Genomic DNA, 25105 nt, shown 5'->3' with positions numbered 1-25105 from the left:
AAAAACGATGAATGGCTTAACAATAAGCTGAAAATTTGTATTTAATGTAGACCTATTCGCATTTGGTACCGTACTCAAGTTTGAATGTCTACATAAGTGTCTATTGTTGCTCACTAGGATTTAGAGTGGATTAGTCAGGACCATTTCAACCTAGACCTTGGTCAACTTGATATGATTGCAGTACAGCAGCTTTTTTCAAATGGGCAGTGATTTCAGTTGCCAAAAAAAAGTAATCATGGATTGAAACGTAAACTTATACTAGTACAATAGTACAAGGCTAACATAAGTAGGCTACATAGCCTATTGCAGTTTGGAACTGTTGTGGAAACTTTACCATTTTGTCTGATACAATGGCAACTATTTATTTGTGTGGCTTGTGTTATATTACAACAGTACCGTACCATATAAAATACAACAAATACCGGTAACGGAGCTGGTAAACAAGTCCCCCCCCCCCCTAGTAACTCATGACAAACAAAGAGGAATTGACCAAAACGGGTGCAACCTAGTTTGTACCTGGAACCATTTGTACAGTCAAAAAAAAAATACGAACTGACTGTCCGAACTGTTCATGGTACCAACTAGGTTGCATCCGAACAAAACATGTGGATTGAAGTGTGTGAACAGTAAAGCAAAAGTAAAGTAGTTTCACTCTATATGTTTGGTCGAGTCCTGTCTTTGTCATGAGTTACCAAGGAGGGGAGGGACTTATATACCAGCTCCACTGGGAGTTCGTGTGCAAGTCTCCGCCCTGGTGATAAATGCTAGGTATGATGTGAATAATTATAGGCTACGGTACCTCATAGTCTGGAATCGACCAAGAAAGATCTAGGATGAAGTGTGAACACCATTTAACCAAGTGAAAACTGTTTTTGCCTGTACTACTTTCCTTTTACCTCACTGTATTCTAACCTTATCCTTCAGGGTTAAGTGAGGGTGTCCATTGGGGTTGGAAAATAATAAAGCAAAGGTAAAGTAGTCAAGAGACAAAACAGCTATATACTTCACACTTTATGTTTGCTCGATTTCAATCTATGACGTCATGGTATTTTTGACCAGGGTGGAGACTAGGGGCCACACTAAAAGACGGAAATGTGGAACGCGGAAATAAGCCGGGCGTGAAATGGCGTATTGTCCGCAGAAGTAGCGATTTAATGCCGATGTAGAAAACGTGGAATTACGATCTTGGCGTCCATATTGTTCAACATAGCGACAACTTCATCATGAAAGAATGAAATGCTGCAACATGGAAAAAGGCGGAAATGCGATTTTTAACAACAACTCACCACCGAACTTACTTTTATGTTAAAATATCATTGAAAGATATTGTTTAAAAGCAATTGTGAGGTCATTAAATACTTTGAATGTTTTAATTCCACAGTTATTGGAGTAAATTTCAAAAATTGAAAGGAATTTATTTAAACAGGAAAAAGGCGGAAATGCGATTTTTAACAACAACTCACCACCGAACCTACTTTTATGTTGAAATATCATTGAAAGATATTGTTTAGAAGCAATTGTGAGGTCATTAAATACTTTGACTGTTTTAATTCCACAGTTATTGGAGTAAATTTCGAAATTTAATGGAATTTATTGAAATAAGAAAAAGACGGAAATGCGATTTTTAGCACAACTCAATACCGAACATTTTCTTATGTTGAAATATCATTGAAAGATATTATTTAGAAGCAATTGTGAGATCATTAAATATATATTATACTATGTCTGTTTTAATTCTAAAGTTATTTCTGCTTATTTCCCTGTTTCCACATTTCCGCCTTTTAGTGCTGCCCGGAAACTAGGACACCAGCTTTAACTGTCAGATCAAGAACAATCAATAAATTTGTTTTTTTTCCTAACAGCTCAATTTTGATCTGAAGTGTAGTATTTACTGATCAACTTGTGTTTGTAATAAGCTGGGATATATCGTATCTTTTTAAAATGGCACAAATCCCTGGTGCTGCTGCTTGCCTTTCCAAAGTAGAGCTTACAATTTCATGTTCTAATCTTGCTGACAAAGACGTTACATCAAAATCAGATCCTTTGTGTGTTCTATTGGTACAAGACCCCAAAACTCTTCGTTGGAATGAAGTATGTAAGCTAGTTGTAAAAAATGTTGCAAGAGCTGTTATCATTTGATTTATTAAATTGATTTGATTAGCACTGACAAGAATTGTCAACACTTAATCACATGAATGAACAAATCAATAAAACTAAACCTGCATTGATTATAGCTTATTGCTAATAGTTTTGCATGCATGTTTTTGGAGGCCTTGAACCATTGACATAAAATTGGTCATAGTGGTCATAGGCGCCGAGTTTTCAAAATAGCTGGGCGGGCGAACACATAGGCTACTGTCACGTCATAAAGGTTATTTTGTGCGTTTTTCAAACGGGTGATTTTGCTGGGTTGTTGGGCTAGCCTAGTTTTACATTTAAGTCTATGTCTCCTCTAACACGATTTGGAAACAAGTAATAAATATAATTGCTACGCAACAACGTCTGGTCGTGGTAATTCAGTTCCGCATATTTTTTGTGATTGGCATGTGCGGTTTGCGGGACGAAAACTGCAATAGGCTACTGTACTATGTAGTTCCATAATTACATTACTATTGTTGATACAACACGATAACACGCACAAAATACATCGGTGGGTTCATACGATAAGTCGCTCCTAGGGAACGTTCAAATATTACGTAACGCTTTTTTTCCAAATTTTTGACCCCCCCTCCCCCATGTAACGCCAACGTAACGCTTTTTTCAATCCCCCCCTCCCCCATGTAACGCTTTTTCACTACAAATTCAGCACAAAAAACTACCATTCCGTACTCGAAAGCGTTACGTAACGTTTTGCTTGAACCCCCTCCCCCCCCGGTGTGACGCTAACGTAACGCTTTGCATAAACCCCCCCCTCCCCCTCGAAGGCGTTACGTAATATTTGAACGTTCCCCTAGCGGGCCCACAGATAAGATACAAGATGCTGTAATGCAACGCAGAAGCGATTTTATGGCAATTCAGCTCACGAGAAGCCATCTAGCGATAAACTGCGCTATTGAACCGAGCTGACATTGAATCCACAATTAGAACAGTTATATAACGAAGGAGCCGAATTCGGCTAATTGCAATTAATGACAACCAACGGTTTCATTCGGCCAAACCAACAGGTGTGCACAGTTTAATATCAGTGACGTAACAGACACAACTGTGATGGTTGAGACGACAAAATAGAGCATTTTGGCAGCAGAGTTAATTGATAACGTCGTTTGAGAGAAAATTAATCCTATGAAGAACAATGCTACAGTTTTTACACCGATTTAACATTTGGCGATGTTAAAACGATGTAAAAGCAGTGGAAATTGCGGTCAGACTTTTGCCACGAATGAAGTTCCTCGCAGGTTTGCGCAATTTACTTGATTTATTGCACTGGGCTGCGAGTGGCAGAGTGGAAACAAACGGCGCGGCTGGACACTTTTGCTCGTTTAACGGCGAATCAACGTTGTTTAACGTTGCATGAATGTAACAATGGCAATAATTGACGAAAACTAATCGCTTAATTAGTAGGTCTAGTAGGGTCTATCACATGGCGACAAAACCCTGCGAAAAGGTAAGTAGGCTAGTATCAGAATGTGGCAGATGGTTACAGAAATTTTGGGACATAAAATTGCATTAATTTTTTTTAATTCCTGAAATGTCCGGCGGGCGCGGCCCGCCCGCCCGGGACTCGGCGCCGGTGATAGTGGTTGAGGTTGACAATGTGTGACCTCTGTTATATTAAGGTGTTGCTGTCAGTCTATTATTTCATCCACTAGAAACTATTTCATCTGCTTAATGGAGAGTTGTACTTGAGGTGCATTGCTCAAATTCACACCAAAAGAATTTAATTACAGTTTCTTGATCTTCATATTACAGTACCCTATTTTGTTTACGATGTTTATATACTGAGTCATGGTATGTGGTGATTAAAGCACTACCTTCCAATCATGTGATTGTAGTTCAACTTCCATCTTAACCATGTTGTTCAAAAATAGAGCTCACCCAGACTGTAGTAATTGGTTAATGGTTAGGCATACCTGAAAGACCAAGAAAAAGGAACTGACCAGTGACCACGCTACTGTACTGTCATTAGTACCAAAGATTTAACATAGTGAGAACGTTATATATCATCTTATCTCCGACGCTTTGAATTACTATGGGACTCCATTTAACTTTCCATTGCTGTGTTTCAATTGAAATGTATTATATCAATCAATTCAATTTTTTTTTCCTAAAATTAAATATTATGAAGGTCATTGTGGTTAATTTCTATTGATTGATGTTAAAAATAATTTAATTTTCTTGGTTGAAGGTTGCTCGAACTGAAAGAATTACAAACAGTTTGAATCCAAGTTTTAGCAAAAAGCTGCAGCTTGATTATTACTTTGAGGAAGTGCAAAATCTGAAGTTTGGAATTTATGACATTGACAACAAAACAGTGAATCTTACTGATGATGATTTTCTTGGAGAGGCAGAATGCACGTTAGGACAGGTATATATATGTTTATGTATTTATTGCTACTGTATATATAATAAGTTTGTTGCCATTTGATGTAGCTTTACACTTTGATTATATACTAATATATAGCCTAATTAAGAACTACTGGTAACTAATCAGTATAAGTGATCACATTTATGATCATGATGAGTATTTACATTTTAACCTCTTTATTTTTGATTGGAATATCCCAGATGCATTGTCAAATACGATGATGCTCAATGCATTGTAATAATGTAATCAATGCATTGTAATAATCCTGCAAACCCAGTAGCCTATGTTTGATATCTGTCATATGTAGTTTTTTGCTATCTTATTCTTTTTACCGAGTCTGCAATTGTAACTAAATAACAGAAACTAGTGTTTGCCTTCTTTTTAAAGTTTAAACAGTCTTTGGAAGCAGCTGACTGCATGACCAAATTATTTGTGAATTGTATGTTATTGTGATGTAAAAGCGTATTTTTACTATTGTGTACCACTTGTGTCATTGATTTGGAAAATAAAGCTAGTTCTCTTTCCTCTGAAATACTTACTTTTTTTACAGTTGGTTGCAAAAAAAAACTACAAAGCTGCACTATTTTATAAAAACAAAAAGCCAGCTGGAAAAGGTTTTGTTATGGTAAGTGAATTTGTAAGAGATGTTCCCTTACTTTTTTATGGTTCTACCAAAGCAGTTGAAGTTGTTATTGTTTGTAAACAGTCTCAGCTTCACAGCCGAGTGCTGAGGTGAAAGCTCTGGTATGGCACTCAAAGAGCGTCAGTTCTACACAGCTCAAGAGCATGTGACTGACTGACTGTGTCTTTGGCAGGACACTAAAATACATGTCTGAAAGTGGACACAAAGAATGGCTTTCTTGCCTTCTCATCCACTTAATCTAATCATTAACCACTAGGTTTAAGCCTGGATATGATAAAAAGATATCTTCTAACATGATTAATTAATATGCACTTAATTTAATACAAAATATAAATATTTTATTTTTATTTAAGTGCATTTAAACCACATGTCGCGATTCCAAGTAAACCACATGTTGTATTCTTTTTTGTCTGAAATATAGACTGTGTGACTATAGGTAACATTTTGTACAACAACTAGTCGATTGTTCTGCTCATTTAAGCTTTGCTTTGTCATTTCAGGTCACAACAGAAGAGATCACTGACAACCGGATTGTAACTTTGTCTTTGAAAGCCCACAAACTGGACAAAAAGGTTCAAGGACAGACTTTCATAATAAAATTATGTAAAGTCAAATGCGTTTTTTAAACAGTCATTTTTTCGATTTTACTAAATGCTGTATAGCCAAGTGGCAGGTGTCCTGATTTGATGCTAGAAAGGGTACTGGTTCAATACAGTTCAGTAACATGTGACCTTGTCTTTGACAACACATTGAATGTCATGCCTGAAGGACTGAAGGTGGATACGAAGATTCCTTGCTTTGCTATCCCCTTAATGTAAATCTGGATACGACAAAACATGCTGAAGCATTAATTTCTAATATCTTACAACTAACAATCATTTTCTGAAGAATGTTGTTTCACTTTTAGGATCTTTTGGGAAAGTCAGATCCATTTTTAGAATTCTGGCGATCCAACGGCCAAGATTCTTGGACAATTGCTCATAGGTAGGTTGCTTCTGTAACTTACAGAAGGTAAGTAAAATCATGACAGTAATTTAAGTGGCCCGTTTCGGCGAGTCCGATTTGGCAAGTTCCCCATTCGGAGAATATTTGAAATTTTTAAAGGAAATTATTGGGCGATTTTTGGAATTTTTAAAAGGTTATCATTGCCGTTTTTACATCGTTTTAACGTCGCTAAACGTTGAAATCGTGCAGATAAAAATAAAATGTTTGAACTATTAAATTAAAATTCGTCATGTTTATGTCATTCGTTTAAATGTCTATAAGTTAGTACTTTTGAATAGTTAAAATGATTACTTTGGATCAACAAATGTGTGGACAGCTTAGCTTGGATTGAAAGGAAACTATCGAGTACCGTAGCCTAGTTATCCCGACCAGCAAAAATTGTTCCAAGAACCCAGTTAGCCTAACAGTTTATTTTTCATTGTAGTAACACAATGAAAAGGCTAACCAAATGTGTGGCCTACAGTTTGGATTGAAAGGAAATTATCGGGTACCGTAGCCTAGTTATCCCGACCAGCAGAAATTGCCGTTTTCACGTCGTTTTAACGTCGCTAAACGTTGAAATCGTATAGAAAAGATAACTTTTGCTGACTAGGATACGTTGAAACTGAGAAACATTCACAGAAGCCCTTCGATTTGTTCCAAGAACCCAGTTAGCTTAACAGTTCATTTTTACATTGATTCAATGTCTGAATATCAATAATATTCAATCGTTGGATTTGCAGACAGATTTTCAAAAACTCGCCAAATAGAGCACTCGCCGAAAAAGGCTGTCGCCGAATAGGGAACTCGCCGAATTGGACTCGCCGAATAGTAGCAGACTCGGAGCCTGATATCACGTAGTTATTCACGGCCTGTAGCTGTAGATATGAATATTCTGTGATTAACTTCTGTAGTTTTTATCCAACTAAACCAGTCCACGAGCTTACCTGACTGGTCTGATTTTTGAGCCATATTTCAGACATGTGTCCATAGTGGAAAGAAATAAGAAAAATAAAAGTATTATTATTATTATGGACACATGTTATACATAACTGCTTTGAGAGTTTGTTGCATAGAATTGTGAGATCTATTATAAAAATCAGATTTACAAAACAAATTGGATTGATAGATCTTTTGTAAGAATTAGACATTGCTATACTAGCACTGTAAGTAAGACCTCTGAAGAACGCAACCTCAATATTAGTCACGTGGTATACCGTATCAAGAATTGTCATTTAGGTTGAAGCCACAACAGTCTCGCATTTGTCTGATTAAAGTCATTCGAACCGCAGCATAAAGTCTTGTTTCGGATAGTATGACAGTGTGGCTACCAGAGCTATTTGCCCTTTTTTTTTTTCATTTTCAGGACAGAAGTTATTAAAAACACTCTAAACCCAGTTTGGAAGCCATTTACAGTTTCTGTTCAAGCCTTATGCGGTGGAGATCTTGAAAAGAAAATTAAGGTTCCGCTTTTGTACAATATTCATGTGATTGCTTGAATACTCCCAATTGATGTGATTTAGGCATAATTTACCGCCCATTATTTTAAAGTTGAACAAGTATTTTGTAGATAAAATAATTGTTTCTCACTCACTGGTTAAAATAGCATTAAAACAGTATGTTTGCTTGAATAAGTTTTGTAATACGAACTTATTGAAGTAGAGAATTATCAACTTCATTGCAATAATTCCCAGTGAAGCTTATTCAAGTAATTTCTTATACTTACTCAAGCAGAAAATTTATCAGACATCCTATTGGTTCTACTTGAACGAGGTAAATAGATTTAACGCAGTGAGCGTGAAATAAACGTAAACGCAACAAGAAAAGCTTAAGAGTTTTGCTTTCTGTGGGAGCACATGAAGTCATTCCCAGATAGCAAAAGCTGTCATTTTTACATTGAATCAACGTTTTTGCTCTCTGGGTTACGACCTTCTCCCTGCTTAGTTTTTCATTTCAATTTCATTTGTTCAGGTGATTTGCAATGATTGGGACTCCGATGGTAGTCACGACTTGATTGGAGAATTTTATACAAATGTAATAGAATTACAAGATGCAAAGGGCAGTGTAAGTGCCACTACTTGTTGACACGGTGTATATTGTACACCTGTCATAATTTGTGTTTTTCTTAGGCTATTGAAGTTCCTTGAAGTTTAAAATTCCCTTTTTCAAACGTTCGTCGTTATATAGATGAAATAAACACAGATATTTTTTCTAATTTGTTTATTTTTTTCAAATTAATAATGTACCAGTTCTGCAAGGTCATGCTTTCTTAGCTTTCATATTCCTTTGAGCCTTCGAAATCTTTTGTAACATTTTTAATCGTTAGAATACGTTGTGTTTTTGTAGAAAGACTTTCTATGCATCAATCCCAAGAAGAAAGCAAAGAAGTCATCTTACAAAAACTCTGGAACTATTACACTTGTGAGCTGCAAGGTAAGTTGCTTTAACATGGATATGTGATTGTGATAAATGCACAAAGAGATTTTCGATGATGGCTATAGGCATGGCTTTGATGATTGGAATCTCCACGGTGGTGACCGCCATGGGAATGTTCGCATTCTTTCTTATTGATTCTGTGCCAAGCATGGCGGTCATAGTGACTGTTTAGCCAGAAAAAGTTGCATTTTTGTGGCTTTGTTGCAAAAAGAAAAATAAAAAACACCGAGTTTTTTTCTGGTTAGTTATAATTATCAACCAGACGTTGAAAAGGGTTAACAGATGATCTGTGGACAAAAAGTACATGGCATTTAGGCACGTGACAGGTGGTCACCCACATTGTGGCGCTGGGTGGTTTAGACGTCATTTCGAGTAAAGTGTGTTTTACTGGGTGCTTGGTAGTTACCGCAGCACATTTTAATAATGCATACGACACTGGACCTAATGTTTGGTTGGTTTCTATTTAATCGATTATTTCTCAAACTTATGATATAAATTTTCCATTTTGCTGCTTGGTAGGCTAGAGACTAGAGCAGAGGTGACGAACCTGCGGCCCGTCAAAGAATTTTGTGCGGCCCGCAAAACAATTTGACAATCGCTATGTATTAAAGACAAAAGACATCTCAAAGCTGTTTTATGCCTTCACCGGTAGGCCTACACCTTTCCTTTGCTATTTTCTTGCCTTAAACACAAACTTTCAGGGTTTAAAGTTAGAAAATAGGAAAGCTATAAGGTAAAGTTGTGAAAACACTATTTACCAACTTCACCTTGTATTTTTGGTTGATTCCAATCTATGACGTCAAAGAATTTTGACTAATTTTGAAAATTCAATGCTTCCATGTTATTTTTTAATATTTTATGCTTCAATGCTGCATTAGATAGCTTCAGCTATAGGCTATGATTCGCATGGGCTTTTGTTTGTTGTTTGAAAACGAAATTTCATTAACTGATTTGTTGTTTCGGAGCATAATGGTCGAAACATTTAGTCAACTTGAGCAAAAAGGATAGAGCCAAAAAAGAAGAAATCATACTCATATGAAAGCAAACGCTTCGAAAATTAAACTGTCTTCATTATCAGTGCAAGTACTGTTGCTCTATCCTTTTTGCTCAAGTTGATTTGTTTTTATTTTTTACTGATTGTATGTTTCGATTCTGCGTAAGATAATTTCAACTGTAGTGTGGGTTTTATTACTTTCATCTGCCGTTTGTTACTTTTGATGAATCATATCTTGAGTAGCTTCTAAAAGATTTCATAGTAGGTTACGATTAAAAAGTTGTGTGGCTCGATAACTCATGTGAACTTGACAAAGTGGCCCGCGACTGCAACAAGGTTCGTCACCCCTGGACTAGAGAGTGTCTTGTAGACGAAGGAAACATATCAGTGCCTGACTGTCCAACACAGCCACACCCCACCTAGCAAGCTCTTGCTTGAACAGACGTATAAAGATGAAAAGTTGATATTGAGCAATTAATAACATGCGGAGAGTGCATGTAAAAAGACGCAATTACAAATGTTGAAAACGATAGGTTGAGGCCCTATGCAAAATCTGTGACTTGGTCTTGTCAGAATTTCCCACATTGTTTGAGTGGAACCGCTACTTCCTGAATGAAGCGATTCACCAAACTTAGTAATCTTTTGTCTGTATCTCTGTACTTCCCATGTTATACAATAATAGCTACCAAGCACCCGATAAAATAACTTTGCTTGAAACAGCGTCTAAATCTCCCGGCGTTGCAGTGTCAGGACCTATACCAGACATCGGCATACATGTCTGACTGTCTGTGCCTACAAGTTGTTCGCCTTGTCCTAACATTCGCAAGTTTTGTCAGTTGTTACTTGATTTCGTTTGCTTATGGATCAACAAAGTATCCTCTCTACTAATTATACTGTTGGACTTAGAAACAGTATCTGAATACTTTACTCCACCAAACTATTAAGGCGCATTGCTATCGGTACCGAGTGTGTGTTTTTATGCATGTTATTAAGTACTTCAATAGAGTATAAAATATTAGAACTGTCTTTTGCAGTTTTTGTTCCTGCACATTGACCTTTTTTTACTGCTTCATTGTGTCGTTAATCATGTTTGTATCTTTTGATTAGGTGGAAGTCAACTACAGCTTTTTGGATTTCATTTTCGGAGGCTTGCAATTGAATTTTACTGTAAGAAGTTTGTTCGTGTTTTTCTCTTTTGTCACTTAGAAATGAACTTAATTAAGAGCCAACATTTTTGCGCACTTAATATCATCTCTGATGGTTTTTTTTTCAACAATTTTATCACAGAGTTTAGAGTACTGTCCATGATTTTTCTTATAAACGTTTTTGCTCATGATATTTGACGAATTGCAATGTCATGATTCGATTACCTCGGAATTAAATTGCTTCTCGTGCAGGTTGGCATTGACTTTACTGGATCAAACGGGGACCCTCGCTCCAGGGACTCTCTTCATTTCATGAACCCCAATAGCCCCAACGAGTACTTGCAAGCTCTTTTGGCCGTAGGCGCAGTAGTCCAAGACTATGACTCGTATGTATTGTCTGCGACAATGTTATTAGAAATATATAAAACTTCGCAATAAATCACTTTTTATGCGATATGTGATCAATTGTATTTTGACAAAGATACCAATCGTTGTAATTGGATTGCGCAATCTTAGCTAACCTTTCTGGTTATAAGCAATCTCCACCTTGGATAATTCCAACATATTAAAAGGTCTATTCGTTTTATCATTGTTAATTTGCCTGAATACGATATTTGATGCAGTTCAGCTTTATATTTTCAGAAATATTCAAAAGAATGTTGTTTACTTAAACAATTCAGAAAGGACCATCAATACTCACTATGCAATAGATTGAGTTTCGCTTTTAGCAGCATGATCGTTGCCTACTTCACAATGTAGATATTAACGATCTGTTTTAGCCCGATGCTGCGAGTTCGTTGTGGTAATAGATTGTCTTTAGGTAGGTGATTCTGGACTTGCAGCTTTTTAAATACCAGATTTGGGCACGGGTGTGGCCGAACTTTTCATTGACTCTCATCATTTTCATTGATCATCATTCCATCAACAACCGTGCTTCGCCGACTTTGAATTTACAATCATTGCCAGAGAAAACGACGCGTTAGAATTGCTCTCCAAAGAAGCCATTTTTATAAGCAGACAGAGTCCAAAGATCAAGAACCGTGGCGAAAGAGAAGAACTACGTCACCTAATCTATTAATCAACTAATTCAACAAAGTTGCACTGCAATAACGCCTAACAACACAGAAACTCAACAGACAGCAGCCTCAAGCCAAACAAAAGAGCCGCATAAAACAACGTCTCACTGACTTGAACCAATACCTTCTCGAGTAAGAAGGCCCTTTCATGAAAAAGGCAAAACTTGTGACGTCATCACGAGTAGTTCAGATTGTCAGCGAAGCGCGTATGGTGAATAGAGTTCTGCAATGGCTTTTAAGCTTGCTTCACTGTGTTTTATTGTAGTAAACCAGCAATCTGTGTCTTAATGTCACACGAATGTAAGAAATCATTGTGACCCCTGTGTCTGTAAGCAACTGTAGGTACCACAAATCAACACTTTTTTTTATTTTAAATATTCATGACCATAGTTCCACGCACGCAAACAAATACACTAGATCAAGTGATAGCATACACAATGCTATTGTATTGAAACATGAATCACAATTACAAATGAAAGTCAGATCTCATTTAAAATTTAATGATTAATCAACATGCTGTCAAAAATCATGCAACAATAAACAAATAATTGTTGTATTCAAACACAAAATGCCACAATACTGTAATAAAAATTGATACGCACAATTGATAAACATTACAATTTTCTTATAAACTATTATTTGAGAAAAGAGCATTATCACACATTAAATGTTGTACTTATATACAATTCTATCACAGTTGGCGATCAACATCATGCACATGATTAGTGCTATTGTAAGTGATTTTGAAATTCAAATAACAACATAAAATAATTAACCTATTCAAAGGCAGCATTGTAAACAGACCAGAGTAGGCCTACATAAATTGCACAATCACTAAATGCCATATAAATGACAGCAGATTACGAATTAACAGTTTGCAGTTCACGTTTCTTTGCCAGTCTTTGTTGAACAATTACATCATTTTCCTTGCGACAAAAATTATTGAGTAAAGAATTTGTGGATGCCCAGCAAGTCATGTTTGTTATTGTTGACACGCTGTGACCATTTTCACAAGTGTTTGTTGACAAGTAATCAACATCGCAATCCAAAATAGCACATAACGTTGTTTGTAAAACCACCTGCTGTTGGTTCTTTGAGAAAAGAAATTATTTAATTGCAGATAGTTGCTCCACAATAAGATAATTTATTTGAACAATCTTTATAATCTTATCATCAAGGTATAATAATCCTCCTCTAGTGATTGCACTAATACTTGTACCATTTACATTCGACATTGCACAAGTCATGCGTTCTTTGCATTCCTCATATTTCATTTTTTACATGCGGTATCACAACAATATCCAGCAAGGTAGGTAATAATGACAGGCAACACAGTTTCACATTTCACACAAATAATGACAAAATATTAAAAAGTCTGGTGGACAAACCGGTAGCTTTTGTGTCATTAAAATTAGCTGTTGACAATTAAACCAAATAGCATTTTCATAATATAAACAACCTTTAATAGACATTAAAATACTAATAACAAGCTTGCACTTTAATGCAAAATCACTTTTACTTGGTAAGGTACAATTTTCAGAAGACAATAACAACAATTGTAATACACTCTCCAATGTGGATATGGAATTTACATGCAATGATAAAACGTAATCACTAATGTTTAGGCAAATTTACTGAGCTTCTGTATACGGTCATGCTCAATTGTTCATCTAAAATCGCTGCACTGGTAACAACAGGCACAGCTATAACATGGCTCTTTATTTCACAAATCAATATTTTATCACGTTCGTCCACAATCTGCCATGAAGAATTGAATTTGAACTTTTTCCTCACAGATCTTTAATTGAAGTCAAACTGTCTTTTTCCAGAGCAATGGTAAACTCTTCTTTGCTGTTTGCAATTGCTTGAGAGAGCTGAACGTTATCTATTGTCTCAAGTTTGTCATCATGATTTGCTCTTTTGGATGTGGAAGGTTTGCTCAAATATGATGCGCGATTTGGTAATTGAGATGGTATGGCGCCAGGTACTAATGTCGAAACTTTCAAATCATAGGACAGCTGTTTTCCTGTTCTCTTACCAAATGCAGAAACAGCCTTTTTGATGTCATGTTTGTAAAAGAAGTTCACATACCTAAAAATTAAAAATATTTTTAAACAAAACCGAAATTGCATTCAGACTCATTAATTTGCGTTTACTTGCTTTTGTACATATTCCTTATTTTGCAGCTCAGCCATTTCCCAGACTGCAAATCAGACGTTTTTTCATTGATTCAACGTCCACAGACGTTAAATCGAAGTAAAGAAACGAGTGATTTGCTGTCTGGGTTGTGAAAGCTGTAATCCAGCTAACAGCTCAGCAGTCTGCTAAGAGTAAGCAGCTAGCAAGCATCTGACAATGTAAAAATGCTGTTAAAAGGAAACATTTGCTGGCTCAAAAAGGCATCACACTGTTTCGAACAATTAATCTATATCTAAACAAGCAGAACAACGCTATTCAAGCGTAAACTTAAAGTGGTTGTTTCTTTTGCCAAGTTACCCGCTTGAAAAGCTATTTCTGTGTTGGCCTACAGAGAACATTACAATACATCGAAAACACGTTAGAGTCTAGAGAGGATTACTAGAAAATTTTGTGAGAGCAGAGAAATCAGAGCAGAGAAAGCAATGCCATTATTTATGAATAGGATTTATTTGAAACAGTCAAACTAAACTAAATGGTTCAGCAGTCAGACATTACTTCCCAGACAGAAAATCGATCGTTTTTTCACATTGATTCACCGTCTGCAGACAATTCAAAAAAGGACTGATTTTCTGTTATGATTGAAACAATTAAGTTGACAAAATAAGTTGAGAGTACATACTCGACTTGACTTTGTTGGAACAAAATCCTTTTTGATAACATAGAGCCACTTCTTTTTTAATTCCTCATCTTTTGGAAAGCTGAAAACTTGCACTTTTAATCCACCATGATAATTTCCATTGCAGTTGGGAACACAGCACATATAAGGCATTGCAAACTTTTTGTTGTTTTCTCACCAGAGTTACAGAGTTTATTTAAAGATCCATTCTAGCAACTAAAACACACCAAAAAACCAGAGCAAAAACTAATTAACCAGCAAAATTTAGAAAATTTCTACAAATTTTAATTTTTCAACACAAAGATAGTTTGGTCATCCATCGCTGCCTTTCCTTTTAGTTTGCATTTATAACTAAGTTATCCAGCATTCACAATACCTTGCAATAAGGTAACAAAAAGAGCCTGAATAAATGTGTGAAATACTCTAATTATTTAGTTTTCAGAATTATTAACCTGCTAAGTAAATACTGCTATAATTTCAGATTTCTGTTAGATATTAACTTCTCAAATCTCATCCACTGATCAACAGTCAACACATTACACTGCATTGCGCCTTGCGGATCTTGCGAATTGCGATGCGGTTAGGAAAAGAAAGCTTACTTAGTGAGGCGTAACGATCTACCAGTGATGACGTCAATACGCAATGAAACGGCCTTCTACCTCTAGGTGGCGTTGCTTGAACACCATTCGTCATAGCACATGACTAGGGAAATATGTTTCGAAAGCTAATGCAATTCGCTATTACCACAGCGAACTCGCAACATCAGGCTAAAACAGGTCGTTAATATCTACATTTTGAAATACTCATTATTACAAACAAAATAATAAAAAAGTAATTTATAAACTTAGTAAAAGATCGATCCAGTTCGACATTCTTTCCGATACTATTCTACAGATTGCTGCGTCCTGTGCTGTATTGTGTGTAACAGACACCGCTTATTGTTTGCAGCGATAAAATGTACCCAGCTTTGGGATTCGGGGCAAAGATACCACCAGCCCATGAAGTTTCCCATGAGTTTGCGCTAAACTTTCAGCCTGATAATCCATATTGCGCAGGTAGGGTAGCACATGGTTTTGTCTTTCACGATTCGCGTAAGCTCCTAGGATTATAACAAAGTTTTGTTATTCTTAACTTTTTCTACTTTAGTCTAAGCATCTCTAGATTATAGTGAAATTACATATAAATTGCGGTTTCTATGATATGACGCTTGCTTAGCTAATAACTAGCTAGCAAAATCGGTTCGGTTGACATTGACTCAACGTCTGCAGATGTAATAAGAAAAGCGCCAAATTTTCTGGTTGGTTACTTCAGACTGACACTGACAGTAGCGACACTGTACCTTATAAGGGACATGCTTATGAATTATTCAATGACCTTTGTATACAAATCCCATGGGCTGAATGCTTTGTATATTCTTTTGTAGTAGCTATTATACTGCGTTAGGAAGTGAACGTAAGAACTGCAGACAACTCTTGTTTGTGGTTGATATTTTTATGACATCCGTTCTTCCGTTTTGTCATTTTCCTCCTTATAAAAGCCAATTCTTTCTGCCATACTTAAAGGCAGATGCTTCTGCGTCAAACCGCTTTTTCTTTCATCGACAGTTGCTAGCGATTTAATAGCTCCAATAAAGTCTTTGCTGAAATAGCTGACCTAGTCTTGAAATCACTCTACAGTGATTGTTGTTTAGGATTTTGCAGTAATTCCTATTTTGTCCCTTATGACGTGCTTCTGTATTACGTGCAGTTGCTGCCATTGTTCGTCTCGAACACGTTGGCATGACAAATGAAATGAAACGATGATTCATCTATCGCTCGGTTGGTGTTATCGTGAGCCTGATGTATTCGTTGCAGGTATACAGGGAATAGTGGAAGCCTATAAGCAAGCTATTCCTCGGATCCAGCTCTGGGGCCCAACCAACATATCACCGATCATCAACCACGTTGCGAGGTTCGCCTCTCAAGCGCAGGCCAACGAAACCGCACCTCAGGTAGAAATTAGCTAAACATTGACAAAAATGCTAAAGTGCTGGATTGTAAATAAGTTATGCTACCACATAATAATAATAATAATGGTGTTGCTGCAAGCCACAGTAGTGCTTTTTCGCTTTACATCATAAATGATTTATAACAAACTACAAATCCAATAGACTTGCAACCTTTTTTGTTTTAGTTTATTTTTGTGTAAATGACTTCTTTTAAGGTTGATCATTTTACATTTCTGCCTGCCCTCAACTCCGTATTAGACTTTTAGTTATAGCTATCATTTCAACATCTTGTGGTAGTCTAGTTTGCAGTCACCGGAAAAATGCAAGAAATTAATCTATAATTTATAAGGTGAATAATCCCATTCTGTATTTAGCTTCAGTATTGGTTGTTGCAATGTAAATCTTTCCATACTGAAATGAATGAAATACTTCATTGGATGAAGCATTCTTTTTCGAAACCGAAAATCGTGCATTGTGCTTTAAGCTGGTGATACTGAATTCAAAATTCGAAAGCTTCCTTTCAGAATTACTTCATCCTGCTCATCCTTACCGACGGCGTCATAACGGACATGGACGAGACTAGAACGGCCATCGTCAACGCGTCGCATCTTCCTATGTCGATCATCATCGTCGGCGTCGGGTCAGCAGACTTCAGGTACGTCACCAAGTGATGGAGCTTCTTCACCATGTTTCATAATCCTGCCTGCATCCTTCTGTGCTTCGTCCCTGTCGTTTTTTAATAATTTTTCTCACCAGTTCAATGGAGCGCTTATTAAGTGATGGCAACACTTGGTAACGACGAGCTTAACTTTTTGCTTTAGTGAGCAAACAAGGTTTTTGCCAATATGTTTTACCATTACGTTCACACTTTTATTTATTTTTTCTTTATAAGAAGCCTGGACTCCTGTCCGAAACATCAAGGTCGGCAACGACCCTGTTTTTCGCTGTCAATATTAAGTTCCTTTTTGTCAAAGATCATTCTTCGCGGTGTCTTCATAAGTTTTCTTGATCTTTTTCATTTTTTGCTGATATTATCTTATTGAGAACTGACTTTGTTAAATCCCCTAGCGCACAAAAAAGAAACCCACTTTTCAGAATTTTTTTTAAAGGGCTTGTACAACCAACACAGAATATTTAGCTGCATAAGTTAAAGGCTGTAAAGTGTAAAGGTTCAATTGAAAGTATTTTTTGTTTCATTTTCGTCGCAAATATTCATTCTATTTTTTTAAAGTCATATACTTCCCAACATTTTTGTTGCATGAATGCGACATAGGGCGCTACGGGGTTAAATTACTAATCTTACCCATCTTGCTAATTGTTGCATTACTTATTATTCTTTAACATTTTAACTTAATTTTTCTTACAAGTGCAATGGAGCTCTTGGACGGTGACGACGGTGTATTGCGGTCACCCAGTGGCAAACCAGTAGCCCGGGACATTGTTCAGTTCGTTCCCTTCAGACGCTTTAAGAAGGTTGGTGGAGGTATTCCTGAGGTTAGTTCGGTGCATGCCAATCATCTCATAGCTTGTTGGGGTCTAACAATGATTGGTGGTGTAACCACGATGGCTTCGGGTTATTTAACAAAATTATTTTCTATGCTACCGGCACTGTGATAAAATTAGCTTCTCTCGCCTATTTGTCAATGCATGTTAAGATACTAATTTACTAACAATTGATTTCAGTCGTGTTTGAATTATTCATTTTCCGTAACCTACTGAAACGAATCCAGACGTTTGATATCATCTTTAGGTGGTATTGTTACTGTGAAGCCAAACGACTGTAACTCACCAAATTTTATTTTTTCGTGTAAGGTTCAGCATAAATGTACAAATTTCATTTTCCCATTTCCGTTGGTGTTGGTGCTGATTGTTAATCGAAATGATTGCGCGACGTTGGTAACGTGACGTCATCCCTCATTAACCACAGACGACTCGTGCTACTAATTAGTCAAAGAAACAAATTTAATTAATAGCAACAACGATGAGTCGGATCAATGGCTCTCGATCGGGAAAGATTACCCCATTCAGCAAGTTAATCGTTTTTACAGTGATTCAACGTTTGCAGACGTTCAAATGTAAAAAAAACGATTGATTTGCTGTCTGGGACGTGCTCAAGTAGTAGTGGGTGGCTAGGTAGGATTTTGAGTGAAGCGAAAGCTTTAAAATTGACTTTATTCACAAAAGTATTAAAATCACCAAGACGAAGTTTCTCATTCATTGGCACTCCTATGCATCCAGTCCATGACGTTTCTCGTAGAATTGGTCTATCAATTTGGTTGCGAATATGCTCTTGCTTTAATATTTGATGATGAAATTGATTGAGTTTCGCTTTTAGCTTTCTGATCGTTAAAATCTACACTGTGAAGTAAGCATTTTATGATGAACTGTACATTATTCAACTTGGGTCATTTTCAGACGTTTCTTATGTAAATTTAAAACCTTAGTTATACGCAACAAGTAAGCTTTCAATTTTTATACCACATCAATCTTTGCCTACATTGAACCATGTAAAAACATCGCTTTTAGTTAGCTGGTCAAATTCAACTTACAATGCAACATGATTGCTTTCCAGTCAAGTTCCATCGCGCTGGCACGGGCTGTTCTGGCCGAAGTTCCATCTCAAGTTACCAATTACTACAAATCAAAACGCATGGCCCCGAGGAACGTGTCGAAAGCTCAAGACTGAGGTTTGTGTTCTGCACGAGTTGAACAACAAACCGTCAAAAATCTGGATTCCATTAGCTTGATTTTCACGTCGCTTTAATATCTTATGTAAAGTTCGCCATGCTTATATCCTTCAGTCAACATGTTTTCTAAACTCAATAATACCTTCTTTTTTTTTTATAAGTCACTTGAGAATGTTTTTGCAATTTCTACGTTGTTCCTGCTACCCCCAACCAGCAAAATTGCTCATTTTCACGATGATATTCGAACATTGCAGCTGTTGAATAAATGGAAAAATTATCAATTTTTCATAGTTTTGTGCCGCCCCGTTGGTGACAAGTGAAGTGATGTGATCATTTAAGATGTAATCGTTATCAGGAATCAGAGGTTGAAAATCGTGTTTTTTTTCAGTGTTTTCGAAATACTTCGTCGTTCAACTTTTCGTTTGCTTCTCTTATTACGATACCATGTTCAGCAAAACTCAGTGTTTCTTCCAGTTTGGAGTTTATAAAAATGTCGTTTCAAAACATAATGCAAGTGATTAGAAATTGACAGAAACGATGTAGCCTACTACTTTCTGCGTATTTTCAACGTCATCTATTTAAATTTATACTTTTACAAACTCGAAACCCAGCTATTCAGCTTTGATATTTTTTTTACATAAGTCACTTTGAGACGTTGAATTGATTTAGAAATGTGTGAGCAAGCTGTAGAGATAGTAGGATACTTGGAGGTGGCACCCGACTTGGTACCAGTTTACAGCAGCTTGCTACTGCCCATTACCTAGGCAGCACATCAACCATTTTTACATTAATTCAACGTCTGCACACGTTAGGTCAATGTAAAAAATGGTTGATTTGGAAAAACAAGTGCAAATTTTGTCATAGCACATGACTAAGGAATTGTGTTCCGAAAGCTAGTGCAATTCGCTATTACCACAGCGAACTCGCACCATGAGGCTGAAACAAGTCGTTAATATCTACATTATGAAGTGAGTAGAAATTGCTCACTGTCTTTTCTTCACCAAATGCCATTTGCTGATTGCGTATTGTTATCTTGTAAACAGAAAATATACATGGTTCATTCATTTAACTATCCGATGATGACAAAACACCATACGGCATCCAGTCATTACCGGATATTACAGAATGTTACCATGCATTACAACTGCTATAAAATTTAGGCTATTTGATTGCATGAAAAAGCTGTTATACAATAAAATAATAAGCTACTTGTAGTTGTATTTGTACTATGTGCCATATTTGTGCTACTTGTATTTGTAATTCATTTGCTTGCACTAAATTGGCGGACGTTGTTAGGTTGGACCGCCCGTTATGCCATATGATTGCCCTGCTTCCTTGTTGTGATCATGTATCATCTCGCAAAATCTCCGCCCTTTGACTAACTTTGTCTCCTTTCGTTACCTATTTCAAACTATCAATAAACTCTTGATTGTAATTGTGCTGGCGTGAAAAGTACCAAACGAACTGCAGTAGGCTGCTTAACACTGTTTAATTCGCCTGTTAAAAACTGGCGAATTAAACACTTCATTGTTTGTATCGCCTACTCAAATTTTCAAATGGAAAAGGAGGGTTTATGAAATATTAGTTATTTGTGTAATTGTACGTTCGTACTGATTGTTCCAGAATTGTTATTTCCTCGCCTGTTTGATGTAGTGTGTCCATTTTGACGTCACAATTATGTTTAGTTTCAATATCTTTGCGTATTGATCGATATTAGTGTTTCTACTTGATAAAATACACTAAGAACGAACTTAAAAGGGTTCGGATGGAACATTACTGTTTGTTAGAGGTATTTTTGTTTCCTTCGCACATGAACACTGTTGGCAGGGTACGGGATGGAATGGAAGACGTTTTTTCCATCTTCCATCCTGAGATTTTCTTCCATTCATCTTAGAAATCTTCTATTACATCTTAGAAATCTCTTCCATCTTCACATTTTGTGATCTCCGCGTTGAATATACCACAAATAAACCTTAAAACCATAGGCTAAATTTATGCTAAAAATTTAACAGCAGTATTTTCCTGAGGATTACGTACCGTTTGGTGTTAGAACTAGAAGCGTAGATTGATTCTATAAATACAGAAAGAAACAACACGTAGCAAAGATAAAGAAACTGTAGTAGTAGTCTACGTTGGAGAAGATAAAAAAGCAACGGAAATACTTGAGGGGCAACATTACTTTTCAGGTTGCAAATACTTTTAAACGTTTACTTTTGAGAGATTTTTGTTTGGTTTTCTTCTGTTTTCTATCAACTTTGCGATTGTAGTTTTTCGTTTCGAAATGTACAAAAATCTATTTCGTTTAACTGCCTTCTCGAAACAAAACCCACGAGAATCTCCAAACATAGAACACAAGTGTCGTATGATGGAATGCTCATTGCTGTCAAACGTCAAGAAGTTTCCTCCTCTTGGGAGAAGTGTGAATGGTTTGTTGCTGTTTGATTGGTCAATTCTGCCTGTCGACAGTAGGTTTGACAAATACGCGTCAGGCAACAGTCCCGTTGGTTAATTACGAACCGAAAATCGAATTATTTCAGCAAGCAACGTAATATTTTGCATGTCTTGATAAAGCGTTAGAAAGTTAATGATGGAATTGGGATGGAAGATTGTCTTCCATCCCATCATCAAGATCTTCCATTCCTTTCCATCCTTGACATTTTCCATCCCAAAATCTGTCTTCCATCCCATTCCCTGACTGTTGGAAGAGGTGAGCATTCCCTGACTGTTGGAAGAGGTGAGCATTCCCATTCCCTGACTGTTGGGGTGAGCATCGGCTACTTTAAAAGTAGCGCGTTGCCCGCTACTGATGCATAAAAGTAGCGTTTTACCCGCTACTTTTGTGTTCACTTAAAGTAACACAGGAAGCACTTTGTGACGTCAAAATAACTTCACAAACGAATGATATCATTCGTTTGCACTGCCATTTCAAAGTAGGCTAGTTATAGAAAACACGTTCCAGATGAAATTGTTTGTAACGCATCTTTCAAAATACTAGCATTTCAAAATGAGTTGAGTCCTGCCCGCTTTGGCTTCAGCACGTCTTTTCCTACGAAGAAAAATATCTTCATCACAGCAATGGAAGGAATGGGATGTTGTATTTAATGAAGAGACGTTATCAATCGGCACTGGGAAAGCTTAAGGACTTGTTTCTGGTCGAAAAAAAAAACTTCACAATTAACTTTTCTTTCTGTACCGACGCTTCATGCGATGGCACCAACACACTAAAAAATTCATCATCGAAGTTGTGACTGGTGTTAGTGTCACTCTTGTCAGTGTCAACGTGGCTTGATTCTTGTAATAGTCGAATGATTTCTGTTTTGATTCTTTCACGCTTTGTTTCAATAAAAAGCGAGTCATTTTTTCGCCTTAAATAGTAGCGGGAGTACGACTGACAGAAATGTAGTGCCTCTCCGCTGCCTGTACATTGAAAAAAGAAGTAGCGCGCGACTGCCCATCTCTGGCTGTTGGGACATCAACGTCATAGAATGGCCTGACACTTTACGGCATGCCTAACTTTCGGCATCCACTTTCAAGAAGAAAAAAATCGTAGGGTAGGCTAAATTAAGTTATGTGATGCCCTAAACAGACCGAACGACGTCATTTGTCACCAGATGCTTTCAATGAGTGTTGACTACAAGACATGTGGTATTGTTTTATATTCACACAAATAACAAACTTAAAAAAGCTTAAGCGTGTTTCAAGTTCACGGAAATAAATTGCAATTAAAAATTAACCTCAAACTTTTGAAAGAGAGTAGCCTAGTCTTCAGACTGCACTTTTAGTGCTGTCATAAATCTGTAAAACTAAGTAGCCTAACACAACCAGAGTTCATACTTTTGTTCAGACACATAAAAAGTAAGTGCTAATAAAAAACATAAATCTAGCCTTTTCGGCATAGCGCTGTGCCCTTGAGCGAAAAAAGTTATTCGACGACATTTGAAAAAAAAACTGACAGAAATTACGTTTCGCTTCACTGTTCGGCTCCCTATCGCAAGCAATGGTCTTCCTCTCAACTAAACAGGCACAAAAATAAAATCACAGTTGCAGTGGCCGACTTTAAAATCAACAGGTCATGTGACTGACAAGCACAGACTGCCAAAAAAAATAATGAGAAAATGCACTGCAGATAGGGTTTCTTTCATTTTCGTGCAGCAAATTTATTATCCAGTTAGAGTACAATCTAAAGATAACGTAAAATCATATTGCCTCAAATATGAAACTTGGCTTCTGGATGCCGCATTACGAGACGGTTTTGCTGATTGTTTTTCTTCAAAATCTTTTTCGATCCACTCTGCCACCGATTTAGTGACGTCAGATAGAGCAGCTGGGCTCAGTCGGCTGTGTCAGCCTTGACTGCAAAAATGTAAGTTAAACTACTTGATTGTTAATAGACTACCTCTTTTGATGAGCCTAATTGCAAAACTTTGGCTAGCTGTTCTGCACAACAGTTAATAAAAAAGTGGTCTAGATACTTTGCAATTTATTGCGCTAGATCAGGGGTTCCCAACCTGTGGTACGCGTACCACTAGTGGTACGCGAAGGTTTTTCAGGTGGTACGCGGTTAACTTCCGTTTTTTCACAAAAACCTGGATTTCAACTTTATATTTTGTTTATCTGGTTTTGTTTACAATTCCCCCCCCGAAGCATATTCTTATTGTAACGTAACTATTCCTGTTGTTTCGTAACATTACGATCTTCAAAATACAGGTCATGTCAATTGTCAACAAGGAGCACAGTTGCTTTGAAAAGTTGTACAACGCCGTGTGACAGTAGGCGTTAATTACTTCAAATGATTGCTCTTGATAGATATCATCTACTGTTTTATAACTTAAGCTACAAATAGCGTTGAATAATGCTAGTTGTAAGCTAAAACTAGATCGGAATAAAATGTTCAATAACAGTTACAAGGAATGTTAACCAATAAATTTCTGGCTCAGTATGGCCTCTCATATTCAACGCTAGCTTCCCATGCTGTTCCACAGCTACTGATTGTCCCTTCCACGTGGAAATGTGAGCAGGAATTTTCAGTCATGATGAACATCAAGTCAAAAAATGGTAACCGACTGGGTGCACCCGGAAATGGCTTTCGATGCGCTGTTAGCAAATTTACACCACGCATCGACCAATTGGTGGACAGTAAACAAAAATCTCATTAAATTTAGTTGTGGTGCTTTAGTTTTATTTTAGTACGCCAATATTATTTTTCTGAATAAAAATATGATTCGATCAAATTAGTTGTTCTGCAAGAAGTGGTAGGCTACGCTTGGCAATACAGAGCGTCCAAGTGGTACAAGATCGTAAAATGGTTGGGAACCCCTGCGCTAGATAAACCATCTCTACCTAGAGGTAGGCATCCGATACTTTGAAAGTAACGCGCTACTGCTACTTGGACACAAAGTAGCGCGCTACCGCTACTTTTACATCTGATATTAGGGACAGTGCCGGTCTTTGGGGTGTGCAAACCGTGCGATCGCACAGGGCCCGCAAATTAGGGGGCCCGCAATTTACTCAGAAAATTCAGTAATTTTGTCATTTCCAATGGAAAAATTCAACAAAGGAATTAGCAACAAGAAAACATAGAGACTCAATGGGTGCAACCTATTTCGTCCGCTGAACATTTCGTACTCTGAAAAGATCGAGAAGAAATAAACAACAGAGCCGAAGTCGCTGATCAGAGTTGCCGCAAACATTTCAAAATTTCTCTCGATCTTTTCAGGGGACGAAATAGGTCGAAATTTGATTTGGTCACTCCGATTTCAGGGTACGAAATCGGGGTACAAATTTTTCAGGGGACGAAATAGGTTGCATCCAGA

At 37.0% G+C, this 25105-nt stretch overlaps 2 protein-coding genes across 3 annotated transcripts; one reads left to right on the top strand and one right to left on the bottom strand.

Annotated features, from left to right (window-relative positions):
- The first annotated feature begins 1939 nt into the window (after positions 1 to 1939).
- LOC145777461 (copine-3-like) lies at positions 1940 to 21063 on the top strand. 2 transcript variants are annotated; one of them, XM_082588837.1, is made up of 15 exons: positions 1940 to 2091; positions 4346 to 4525; positions 5076 to 5150; positions 5669 to 5740; positions 6076 to 6152; positions 7519 to 7615; positions 8124 to 8216; positions 8499 to 8585; positions 10690 to 10749; positions 10980 to 11113; positions 15567 to 15673; positions 16472 to 16608; positions 17130 to 17260; positions 17973 to 18078; positions 19178 to 21063. In XM_082588837.1, the coding sequence occupies exons 1-15, from the start codon at positions 1942 to 1944 to the stop codon at positions 19289 to 19291; spliced, it is 1620 nt and encodes a 539-aa protein (XP_082444963.1). In that variant the 5' UTR covers positions 1940 to 1941; the 3' UTR covers positions 19292 to 21063. The 2 variants fall into 2 exon arrangements, with proteins under 2 accessions (XP_082444963.1, XP_082444962.1); XM_082588836.1 differs by having other exon boundaries at positions 17973 to 18099.
- LOC145777462 (uncharacterized) lies at positions 12091 to 15254 on the bottom strand. Its single transcript, XM_082588838.1, has 2 exons — positions 14622 to 15254; positions 12091 to 13894 (listed from the first exon to the last, which is right to left on the bottom strand). The coding sequence occupies exons 1-2, from the start codon at positions 14660 to 14662 to the stop codon at positions 13594 to 13596; spliced, it is 342 nt and encodes a 113-aa protein (XP_082444964.1). The 5' UTR covers positions 14663 to 15254; the 3' UTR covers positions 12091 to 13593.
- Positions 21064 to 25105: the final 4042 nt, after the last annotated feature.

The sequence above is a fragment of the Aplidium turbinatum genome, chromosome 9, assembly GCF_918807975.1.
Source record: "Aplidium turbinatum chromosome 9, kaAplTurb1.1, whole genome shotgun sequence".
NCBI classification, from domain to species: domain Eukaryota; kingdom Metazoa; phylum Chordata; class Ascidiacea; order Aplousobranchia; family Polyclinidae; genus Aplidium; species Aplidium turbinatum.
This window is presented reverse-complemented; position numbering and strand designations above follow the sequence as displayed.